This window comes from Sinocyclocheilus anshuiensis, unplaced genomic scaffold, assembly GCF_001515605.1.
Source record: "Sinocyclocheilus anshuiensis isolate Anshui unplaced genomic scaffold, SAMN03320099.WGS_v1.1 scaffold283, whole genome shotgun sequence".
In the NCBI taxonomy this organism is placed as follows: Eukaryota; Metazoa; Chordata; class Actinopteri; order Cypriniformes; family Cyprinidae; genus Sinocyclocheilus; species Sinocyclocheilus anshuiensis.
The window spans coordinates 380947-393887 of record NW_015549605.1 but is presented as its reverse complement, the minus strand read 5'-3'; the positions used below and the strand labels follow the sequence as shown (position 1 = coordinate 393887).

Here is a 12941-nt window from a genome sequence, read left to right as displayed (position 1 = left end):
TATATAGTGTGTGTGTGTGTGTGTGTGTGTGTGTGTAGAGGAATTTAGAGGACAACATTCACAAATAAATGAAGATCTTGTTCAAAACACTACAACTGTAAAATGGAAACTTTGAAGCAAAACTGCACATATAATTTTCTTAAGAAAAACTTTATATAATATAGAATATATATAGAAAACATTATTTTGTTATAAAATAACAATTTATATTATTAATATTTGACTTTTTCAATTCATTATTATTTTTACACATTTAATGAGGACATAATTCATAACAATTTTGTTTTGAACTATGTGCTAGAAACCAACATAAACATCCACTGCTAGAGAAAACACACATTTGTGTAACCATACGTCTGCATATTACCCATATATTGCACGATAATCCATATTAAACTGCGTACATCCCACGATGGATGTAGTTATGTAGTTGCGCAATTAAAGAACTACAAATCCCGTGCAAGCCATTCAAAAAAAAAAGTCAGCTTCCGCGCAACTCCATCATCGTCCAATCAAATCCCACGCCCTTCACGTAAGCCCCTCCCCTATCAACTTGTGTTTTTCCTCCCCTTCAGTTCTCCGCTGCCTGCGACGCCATATTGACGAAAAACACCCTTTCTCAAAAACGCCTGAAACACTCTCTCCGCCAGAATGTTGTACCTTGAGGACTACCTCGAGAGTGAGTATATGAGTTATTTTAATGGTTCGTGTTTATATTAGAGGGGCTAGGTGTCTGAGAGGGCTGTTTTGTGCGCGTGAATGCGTCGCAGCCGTTAGCCTGTAACGCGCCTCTGTTCTTCTCCCGGCAGTGATCGAGCAGCTACCCATGGATCTCCGCGACAGGTTTACGGAAATGAGAGAGATGGACCTGCAAGTGCAGAGTACGAATTCAGTTTAAACTCACACTTCTGCCGTAAAACATCACATCTGACCTTGACTAATGCAGAAAACTCTTCATATTAGTGAGGATTTGTTTGGTGGATTTGCATGCATGTATTATGCGCTCACTTCGCATTAGCATACAACATCATGTGGAAGTTAAGCAACATGTGTGACTCAGCTAAGGGAAAGCTTGGGATTCGCATGCATTATTAATTTTAACAAATTATATATATATATATATATATGTATATATTTTTTTTTTACCGTCCACTGACTGTTGACACTGTCAATACCTCCCTACTGATATGAATAGGCTCTTCATAGTCTTCATCATAGTTTTGCATGGAGTGTAAACCGTGAGTATTTGATCTTCTTAGTAACTCATTTTAGTTAGTAATTTGAACTACTAATTAATTTAGCCATGTTAGTAGTACAATTATTACAAGGACAGTCGTTCTTGACAGGTTTCGCCATTAATCTCATATCCAAGAACATGCCCAGGTAATAATTCACAGCAAAAATAAATAAATATTTATTATTTTTTTATATATTTATAGCAAACCTAATTTTTTTTTTTTTATATATATATATATACTTTTTTATTGTTATTTTGAGGTGTGTGACCTGGGCTTTTTTTTTTCTTCATTAATTGCCTTGCCTTCAATTGTTATGGTTCATGGATCACCCTTTATGGGTGTTGAACCTACAACCTTTTAATGATCTACCCAGATCTTTAGCCACTAGGCTAAACCACCTCCTCTGTTGAAAGATTTAATTCAGTGATCTGACCATAGGCTCCACAGGAGCCAATCAGTGTGATTGTGAGTTGAGTGTTGGGTTCTTGACTCATTCCTGCCCCTGTTCTTTTGTTCAGATGCGATGGATCAGCTAGAGCAGCGTGTTAATGAGTTCTTTACTAACGCCAAGAAGAACAAGCCTGAATGGAGGGAAGAACAGATGGAAATCATTAAAAAGGTAACGAACAGATGCTGTGCACCTCAGTTGATCCATGTTTTACTGTTATTAATAACAGTTGTATTAGGTATAATATTGATACTGGAATTCAAATGTGAATTTTTTTAAAGGAATAGTTCACCTAAAAATGAAAAATTGCTTAAAATGTACTCACCCTCAGGTCATCCAAGATGTAGATGAGTTTGTTTCTTCATCGTAACAGATTTGTAGAAATTTAGCATTACATCATTTGCTCACCAGTGGCTCCTCTGCAGTGAATGGGGGCCGTCAGAATGAGAGTCCAAACAGCTGATAAAAACATCACAATAATCCACATGACTCTGGTCCATCTGTTTACATCTTGTAGATTGAAAAGCTGTATGTTTGTAATAAATCCATCCAGATGTATTTAAACTCAATCCATTGTTTCCAGCTAAAATGCAAGTCCTCCATCCATAAAATTGCATCCTCCAGTGTAAAGGCTATTTTTTCTAAATATTAGTGAAAACAATCCAAAAGAGTTATGAATGTGTTGGTGGATTTTTATGTGAGAGGACATTTTTCATACAAATACACAGCTTTTCATTTTACAAGACAATAATTGATGGACTGGAGTCATGTGAATTACTTGTGGATTATCGTGAAGTTTTTATCAGCTGTTTGGACTCTGACGGCACCCATTCACTAAACAGGATCCATTAGTGTGCAAGTGATGTAATGCTAAATTTCACCAAATTGCTCAGATGAAGAAACAAACTCATCTACATCTTGGATGGCCTGAGGGTGAGTGTATATTTTTAGGTGAACTATTCCTTTACTCATTGATGGATAGTTTTGCAATTGAGTGGTTATATGCACTTTTTTTTTTTTTAAAGTATCTCTTTCTGTTTATCAGGACTACTATAAAGCTTTGGAAGATGCAGATGAAAAGGTCCAGTTAGCCAATCAAATTTATGATCTGGTGAGTAACTTGGTTTCCACTAGGTGGCAGCACATCATAGATAGTGAATAAGCCATGGCACTCAGGGATGCTGCTACTCCCGCTGTTTAAAGGGGTCCTATTATGCTCTTTTACCTTCAAACTGGAATCATGGAGGAATATCCGGTAATGTCCACTTCGCAGGGCACTTACAGTCAAATATAACAAACGTATGAAGCAATAAGAGAAACATACAAAATGTGCAGAGCGGGGGTACGCGAAGACTGGAATTGAGAACCGCTGTTCTAGACATGCCAAAAATTTGACGCTACAGCACAGCAGCTCTTCTTCTTGGTTTTCTCTGATGCACTAACTCTGCAGCAGCACTTCTTCTTCATCATCTCGTCTGATGCGCTCACTCAACCAAGCGTTCTAACCACAACCTCGCCCCTCCCCACCACCCAACCATTCGAATTTCTGTAGGCGGGAATTATTTGTAGTGAAATTCTAATGAGCCGCTTTGTGATATCACAAAGCCAGGAAACCAAACGCTGTAGTCCAAACGAGCCGTTCGCTGTAATTCTTGAAAAGGGATTTTTTAAAAAAAAAGTGAAAAAGCATAATAGGACCCCTTTAAGTTATCAACGCTGGTTGCTTTTCGTGTGCTTTAATTCAAGTCTCCTTTGATTAGGAATGTATTTTACTTTAGTCAAAATGTACATAATAGTACATAACCTTGATCCTGGTGAGAGGGTTTATGGGATATCTGCTACCTATTGATCTTGTGCTGATGATGGTGTCTCTTTACGTAGGTTGATAGACACTTGCGGAAGTTGGATCAGGAGTTGGCGAAGTTCAAAATGGAGTTGGAGGCAGATAACGCTGGCATCACAGAAATCCTAGAGAGACGTGAGTGGCACCTGTCAATCACCTTCTTCATAGTTTGTTAAAGGGCTAATTTAAATAATGCTTAAAGCTAGGAATTACCTCATGCTTTTAAAGAAGATGTGATGTTTTAATGTGTAGCAAATAAAATACTACTTGCTTAGGAAAAAAGTACCTTATAGGAAAAATTAAAGGTAGTCTGAAAATGTTTGGGTGCATTTCAGTCAACTGATCATGTTATGGCTTTGTGCTGATTTGAAACTTCACCTGAAAGTCAGTTTTACTTTTTCTAGGGTCACTTGAGATGGACAGCCCCTCTCAACCTGTCAATAACCACCACGTACATTCACACGCCACTGTGGAGAGTAAGTCCGTTCCAAGAGAATGACTGCTCCTTGTTTTCTGTTTCAGTGCTCTTACCTGTTTTGTGTGTGTTTCGACAGAGAGGAAGTACAGCACGCCAGCACACCACACTACTGAAAACGTACCAGAAAAGAAGTTTAAGTCGGAGGCCCTTCTCTCCACACTAACGTCAGACGCTTCTAAAGAAAACACACCGGGTAAAACATACATTCTCTCTCTTATGAGTCACCATATGAAAACATGTCAGTCACAACAGAAAGATTTTTTAAAGAAAGTAAACTTTTTCAGGCATTTGACAATATTCGGTTTATCTCAATATTTACACTACCGTTCAAAAGTTTGGCATCGGTAACTTTTAATTTTTTTTTAACTCTCTTACGCTCACCAAGATTGCATTTGTTTGATCAAAACTTCGGTAAAAACAGTAATATTGTGAAATTTTTACAATTTAAAGTAATTTTAGTATTTAATTTTAAATTGAATTTTTTCCTGATGAATGAGCATGTCTTCAGTGTCACACCAGGGCTCGCAAAATTGCTAGCCCGACGTCCCAGGGCTATTGTGTTCGTGTGGATTATTGTGATGTTTTTATTCTGACGGCACCCATTCACTGTAGAGGATCCATTGGTGAGCAAGTGATGTAATGCTACATTTCTCTAAACCTGTTACGATGAAGAAATGAACTCATCTACATGTTGGATGGCCTGAGAGTGAGTACATTTTCAGAAAAGTTTTGGGTGAAATATTCCTTTAATCATTGATGGATAGTTTTGCATTTAAGGGGTCATATGCACAATTTTTTTTAAAGTATCTCTTTCTGTTTATCAGGATTACTATAAAGCTTTGGAAGATGCAGATGAAAAGGTCCAATTAGCCAATCAAATTTATGATCTGGTGAGTAATTTTGTTTCCACTAGGTGGCAACACAACATAGATAGTGAATGGGCCTCAGGGATGCTTCCACTCCCCACAGTTTGTTATCAACACTGCTTTTCATGTGCTATAATTCAATAATCCATTTTGATTACAATTTTTTCCCCAGTCAGATTGATGGTATATGACTATATTTCTGGTGAGAGGGTTTATGGGAGATCTGCTCTCTGTTGATCTTATGCTGATGTGTGGGTCTCTACGTAGGTGGATAGACACTTGCGGAAGTTGGATCAGGAGTTGGCGAAGTTCAAAATGGAGTTGGAGGCAGATAACGCTGGCATCACAGAAATCCTAGAGAGACGTGAGTGGCACCTGTCAATCACCTTCTTCATAGTTTGTTAAAGGGCTAATTTAAATAATGCTTAAAGCTAGGAATTACCTCATGCTTTTAAAGAAGATGTGATGTTTTAATGTGTAGCAAATAAAATACTACTTGCTTAGGAAAAAAGTACCTTATAGGAAAAATTAAAGGTAGTCTGAAAATGTTTGGGTGCATTTCAGTCAACTGATCATGTTATGGCTTTGTGCTGATTTGAAACTTCACCTGAAAGTCAGTTTTACTTTTTCTAGGGTCACTTGAGATGGACAGCCCCTCTCAACCTGTCAATAACCACCACGTACATTCACACGCCACTGTGGAGAGTAAGTCCGTTCCAAGAGAATGACTGCTCCTTGTTTTCTGTTTCAGTGCTCTTACCTGTTTTGTGTGTGTTTCGACAGAGAGGAAGTACAGCACGCCAGCACACCACACTACTGAAAACGTACCAGAAAAGAAGTTTAAGTCGGAGGCCCTTCTCTCCACACTAACGTCAGACGCTTCTAAAGAAAACACACCGGGTAAAACATACATTCTCTCTCTTATGAGTCACCAACATGTCACATGTCAGTCACAACAGAAAGATTTTTTAAAGAAAGTAAACTTTTTCAGGCATTTGACAATTTATCTCTTATCTCAATATTTACACTACCGTTCAAAAGTTTGGCATCGGTAACTTTTAATTTTTTTTTAACTCTCTTACGCTCACCAAGATTGCATTTGTTTGATCAAAACTTCGGTAAAAACAGTAATATTGTGAAATTTTTACAATTTAAAGTAATTTTAGTATTTAATTTTAAATTGAATTTTTTCCTGATGAATGAGCATGTCTTCAGTGTCACACCAGGGCTCGCAAAATTGCTAGCCCGACGTCCCAGGGCTATTGTGTTTTCCAGTCAGGCTACCAAAATGTATCACCACTCTGCCCCGACGGGCGGGCTATCTTAAATGCAGATCTCCTTAAAAACTCCTAAAGTGAGTTGTATCAAACTTAAGGCCATTCATATACATCTAGGATGACTTGAGGGTGAGTAATTTATAGACTAACTTTCATTTTTGGGTGAACTAACCCTTTAAGGCCATAAAAAGTTTTAAATAAGTTAAATGGTATAAGAAATGTCTTAATTATAATTTCAAGAGGTCTTACATTTGGGGACGGAAAGACAACAGTCGCGATATGTGATAAATGTTATTAAACTTCAAAAGGCAATGATGTCATTGAATAAATATGAGCAATGCACGTTTCAAGTCAAAACGCGGTGCGGATGTCTTTATTTTACCTTAAATTGTATCAGAAAAGTTTTCATTATAATTTCAAGAGGTCTTACATTTGGGGACGGAAAATCACGATATGGCTGGATTAAACCTGAAAAGGCTATAATTTCACTGAATAAATGGCCAATGAGCGCTGGACGTTTCAAAGTCAAAACGCGGCATCAGTGTTTGTTTTTTGAGTGCGTCTCTGAAGGGAACTGACTGTCTTCAGAAAAGTTGCATTTTCATTCAATCTTTCCTATAATGCCTGATGAAGTAGCGTTTATGAGCGTAGCGCTGCTTTGTGTACTGTGCTTACCGGGGAAAGCACTATATTTCTGCCGTTCTTACGTTCCTATGTTTTTACGCAGCAAACACATAGAGTTGTAAATGAGAAAGAAGTTAATGTGCCTTCTAAAAATCTAAACAATTAAGACAGTAATATTTTTAAGTTTTAAATTGACATAATTTAAATGCTTGATTTATCCCTTTTCATAAAAATGGTCTAAAGGCTATGCTGTTGTATAAGATTTTTGTTTTTGTGAAAACCTGTATCTGAACTGTAAATCATGTAATTTTATGGCTCAGTACTGTATGTTACCATAGACATTGTCCAACCCCACTCATACGGTGTTCATTTTACTTGTGCAGCTGTTAAAATGGGTCATAAATTGCCTTAAATTTATTTTTTTAAATTCTGCAGATACCCTGTAAATAGTGAAATAAAATTCCTTCCTTCATATTTGTTGATATTTGTGTATTGAAAATATTTTTGATTGACATTTAAACTCCTATCTGATTTTCTATATTTAAAAAAAAAAGGCCTTTTTTAATTTGGGCTAGTTAAAAAAATTTTCGGGCTACCAAAATCTGAAGAGTACCTGCCCGAAGGGCTACCAGGGATTTTGACATTTTGCGAGCCCTGCACATGATCCTTCAGAAATCATCCTTGAATGCTGATTTGGTGCACAAGAAGAAACATTTCTTATCATTATCATTGTTGAAAACTTCAAATATTTGTAAGGTTTATTTTTTGTGGAAACTGTGATACGTTTTTTTTCTTCTGGATTTTTTGATGAATAGAAAGTTCAAAAGAACAGCATTTAATCTAAATAGAAATCTCTTGTAGCATTATGAATGTCTTTACTGTCACTTTTAATTTATTTCATGCATCCTTGCTCAGTGAAAGTAGTCATTTATTTAAAAAATCTTATTTAACTCAGACTTGTGTACGGTGGTGTATGCGGAATTATTTATTTATTTTTCCTGTCAGAGGAACCATCAAATAGCCATTGTTGCCAAATGCTAATTCAAAATGATTTATGTAAGAACTAAATCTAAAAAAGTAATAAAGGTGATTTAAAAAAAAATTTATTTAATTAAGTTCATTATTAAATGAACACAGGAAAGAATGAATATTCCATCTTTTTAATTGTTTACCAATAAAACGATACATGGTAATAAATAGCAAAATTTACTTACATTCCATGTAAACATTTTGATGCAAGTAAACACTCTCATACATGCATTTTGTGAGAGAGGATTCTTAAACTAATCTAACAACACATTCTTTAGGGAACATTATGAATAATTTTATTCTTCACATTAATTTCCATCAAAATCATTGCTAATATAGCGAATATTCAGTATAACTGCAGCCCTTATCCTAATCACAGTGTCAAGGGAAATAAACAACAACTATAATTTGTCGTAATCCTGCTGCACATATGTTTGCTGTGTGTGGTAACTACTGAATGGTTCAGAAGAAATGAGTGTAATGAGATTAGTTATGACTCATGTTGGACAAGTGTTTCTGGTCATATATGAAATGGTATTTTGTGTGTGTGAGTTGCAGGCTGCAGAGTGAACAGCACGTCCTCTTCTAACAGCGTGTATAACGTCAACTCCTCCCAGTCGCTTTCCTCATACAACCTGAGCCCACTTCCTGCCGGGCCCGCTGCTGGGGCGGGGGCCATTTCCATGGCAGCAGCTCAGGCAGTGCAAGCCACCGCACAGGTAAAACCACCGCGCCCCCCCCTCTTTCTCTCTAATTCTAGATCTCTTTGTACCCCCTCCTCCCTTTACTTCCTGTTTCAACTATTTTTGGCTTCTTAAGGGTCGTTTTTTCCTCCTATCTGTTATTTTTGTGTCAGATTATGTTTTACTGGCACTCTGCCCATGTTAATTTCAGCGTTTACAACACAGAGGCACTTTGATATTGTTTCTCGAGAAAAATCATATCGATAATTTTGGAGTTTTTATTATAAGCTCTTGTTTTTTATTCAGGTCCAGTGAGACTCCTTTACATCAAAAAAGCCTAAAAAATACAAGCAACTGTAATAAGATATTGACACACTAAATATTTTGGCATTTAAAATACATTAATAATTATAAAGCTCCGAAATAAAATATTTTAAAAATGTATAAATTTTATTATATATATTTCACCCTTTTTTGTATTTTTTCGTGTTTGTGTTATTTATTATCTATATATTAGTGCAGTCAAACGATTAATCGTATACAAAATAAAAGTTTTTGTTTACATAATATATGTTTGTGTACTGTGTATATTTATTATGTATATATAAATACACACATATGCATGTATATATTTAAGAAAAATTGTAATTTTATAAATTTAAAATATGTATATCAGTTATATGAATATAAATATATACATGGAAATATTTTCAAAAGAAATACTGTATGTGTGTGTATTTATATACACACATATTATGTAAACACATTTTTTTATTTTGGATGTTTAATCGCGATTAATCGTTTGACAGCACTAATATATATATATATCGTACCCACTGTATATATATATATATATATATATATATATATATATATATAATACACAGTGTTTCCCGTACATTGATTTACTTGTGGCGGCCCACCACAATATCAAAACTCACCGCCACAAATAGATTTTCCAAAAGGCTTTGACTTCGTTGAATGAACATGAGCACTGCACGTTTCAAAATCGAAACCAGGTGCTGGTGTTTTTATATAACTGTGTTTCTGAAGGAAACCGACTGTCTTCAGAAAATTTTGGATGTCATTTTCATTTCATCTTGCATGTAATGTCTGATAAAGCAGCGTTTGTGAGTGGAGCGCTGCTATGTGTACAGCGTTACCAGGGAAACCTCTATTTCTCCTGCTCTACAAGCGCCTCCTGCTGGCAGAGAATGAATTTGCATATATATGCCGCCACAAATAGAGTGCAAGTCTGTGGGAAACACTGATATATATAGGAACTTTACATTTTTTTTCTTCATCCTCTTTAATATTTGTGTGCGTGTTTTTCAGATGAAAGAGGGCAGGAGAACATCCAGTCTCAAGGCCAGTTATGAAGCTGTCAAGAACAATGATTTCTTGGGGCGGGAGTTTGCTCTGAGTCGGGACACCAGCGGTTACTCGTCTTCTGCACTGGCTAACACACTCGCACAGCCCCTCACGTCCAACATCAGCTCAGACTCTCGCACAGGACGCAAGACCAAGTAAGACTCGCACTGTTTCCATATCCATTTATTTGGTTCCTCAATGAGCCACCAAGATACATTTTTGTGGTGTTTTTGTACATTGTGCCTCCTCTGTAAGCATAAACCTCTTTCTCTGACATATTGTATTCATCAAATTCATATACGTTTGATTTGAAACCACTTTCTTGCTTGGCTTTTCAGAGGCAACACTAAGTCTTCCAATCACCAGTCCTCTTCATCCTCCTCTTCCTCTTCACTGTCATCCTGCTCGTCATCGTCAGCATTGGCTCATGAGCTGGTACAGACCACCGTCACAGAAACTGACACCAGCAGTCAGGTGGACTGGACCTACGACCCCAACGAACCCAGATACTGCATCTGCAACCAGGTGTGTTCCCGTCACATCTCTTATACAGTATTCCAGCAACACTACTACTTGTAGTGCTCTTACTGTGATTCTGATATTGAATTGATTTACTGTTACATTGATTCACTAATTCTAATTAATTGGGACCACTATCTAAAGATTACAAAGCTGTCGTGTGGCAGTAGATTCACACATTAAAGCTGTTAAGCTCATGTTGGTTAGACAGGTTAGTTTCTATTGGAATCTATAACGGAAAAAGCCTAAAATAAAATAAATCATAAGACAAACAAAATTAAAAAACATTCAAGACATTCCTCGGCTTGCCATGCGTGATGACCCTTCGCATCTGGCAGCTCCTGCTAATCCATATTGGCATAGTATGGATTGACATGATGCAGACTGGGAATTGTAGTCTTGAACTGTTTGATGGACTACAAGTCTTGTGATTTCAGCTCTGATAAATCTTAAAGGATCCTGATATGAACAGATTACGACAGCAACAGTGACGCCTCATTGCTCGCCAGTGAACGTGACGATTTTGCTGGATTATTTGTGTGTAATGGATAGATGATGTATTGTGCTCTGCTTAAAGGACAGGGTGTTTCTTATTTTACCAAGGAGCTCTTAAGGTGTACAATAGAACAAATGAACAACTGTGACCTGTGTGTATGTTTGTGTGTCTGTGTCTCTAGCTTGGGGGGGGGGGGGGGGGGGAATAAAATGATCAAGAACTTTTGGTACACACTGTCTTAAAGTGCGTTTTAAAAGATTGAATGCATTTTGCCAAGTAGGACATGTTTCTGGATCAACGTCATTTTGGTCCTGGAACAACATTGGTATCAACCAAATGCCCTCTCATTTTAGTAGGAGCGTGGGAAGGATATTAGAATTGGGAGACGCATTGAGCAATATTCATGAAACGAGCAGAATGCATTTTTGTATAAATCCCTCTTGAAACAGTTCTTAAATTTTCCCACTCAAGCAAATGGGACAATTTAAGATGTCGTTCTCTTCGTATTAACTCATTTAGTCCTAAACCATAAAAATCCATTTGTAACCAAAATTTGCTTTGAGTTTGAAGGGCTAAAAAACTTGTAAACTATAGATGTTGTACACTTTAAATTTCACGTTCAGACCTTGATTTCTTGTGAGCATTTTTTATAGCTGGTTTAAATGAGCAAAATTAATTAATTCCAGATATTAATTTAAAAAGAAAACGTCAAAGCTCCATAGAATGTGTCAAAATACCCGAGAAAATACTGTAAATATTATATATAATTATATATGCTCTCATAAATCATGACCACAATACATGTAAACACAATAGTGGTGTCACTGTTTATTTTGACAATATAAAATAAATAGATTTCAAAGTATTGTTTCTTTAAAGGGGTCCTATTATGTTTTTTCAACTTTAGTTAGTCTGTAATGTTGCTGTTTGAGCATAAAAAAGATCTACAAAGCTCAAAGTCCACTTCAAAAGGAGATATTTTATTTAACAATAATCACTTTTCAAAAACTACAACGAACGACTCGTTTGGACTACAGCGCATATTTTCCGGGATTTGTGATATCACAAATACCGACGAATGGGACGAGACCTGGTTGAGCTGCACTAGAGAAGGCAACAAGTGTTATCACTATGTGGAGACACGGTACCTTTCCCAAGGCAGACGAACTTAGAGTGGTTACAATCATCCAGGTTTAAATCGCGCTCAAATTGATTTGATTTTTGACACAATATTTACACTGAAGCTCCCAGGTGGCTATGGTAAGAGGCATGACATTTCCCGACCAGGCGCTGAGTGCTGCCAATCACAGCACACACTGGCCCAGCTAACCAATCACAGCACATTTCTTATTTCAGAAGGCGGGCCTTCATTTGATACAGGAACTATTCGAGCCGTTCATACCAGACTGGGGAGAGAGGTGTTGTAATAATGTAAAATATGTGAAAAATAATGTGTTTTTCGAACAAACTAGTATGAGAGCCTGTTCTAGTACACCCCCAAAACAAAATCAAGACTTTGTAAATAAGCATAATAGGACCCCTTTAAATAAAAAAAATATATATATATATATAATTTCTTTTACATTTTTTTGAGAATAGTATTTTTTTATTAATATTTATCTTACGGAGGAATCGTAACGTATTTTGTTTGTTTGTTTGTTTTAGAATATTACAATATGAATTATATTTTGTTTTGTTGGGCTTTCCAAAGACTAAAATGCATGTGCTATCTTAGCTGGGAAAATGTTGGAATTAAATAGGTACTTTAACAAATCAAAAGAACAGACCCAAACATCCTCTTTTTTTGCTGGCTTTAACTTTAACGGTGGCTACTACAGTTACTTCCATTTAAACAGCTATGAAAAGGAGCAGCTCACGGGGGTCTGGAGTAAAAGTTAGAATATAATTTTAAATACTTGAACAATACATTTTTATTAATGTATTGTTCAACTTTGTAAAAGTTGAAGAATTGTAAAGGTTCTTAAAAACGTAACGCGTATGCGCGCGAGAAACCGTATGAAAACAGTGAGACGTGACGCAACGCAACCGTGATGGCAGTCTCTCGCTCG

General features: G+C 36.5%; 1 protein-coding gene across 2 annotated transcripts; it reads left to right on the top strand.

The window, feature by feature from the left end:
- Window positions 1–548: 548 nt before the first annotated feature.
- On the top strand, window positions 549–10451 carry LOC107658800 (inhibitor of growth protein 3-like). Of its 2 annotated transcripts, XM_016447449.1 has the most exons (10): window positions 549–679; window positions 810–881; window positions 1757–1857; window positions 2732–2797; window positions 3568–3664; window positions 3934–4005; window positions 4084–4200; window positions 8362–8522; window positions 9822–10012; window positions 10196–10451. In XM_016447449.1, exons 1-10 carry the CDS (start codon window positions 652–654, stop codon window positions 10434–10436), a joined length of 1146 nt encoding a protein of 381 aa, XP_016302935.1. In that variant the 5' UTR covers window positions 549–651; the 3' UTR covers window positions 10437–10451. The 2 variants fall into 2 exon arrangements, with proteins under 2 accessions (XP_016302935.1, XP_016302936.1); XM_016447450.1 differs by lacking the exons at window positions 549–679; window positions 810–881 and adding an exon at window positions 900–1238.
- The last annotated feature ends 2490 nt before the right edge of the window (window positions 10452–12941 follow it).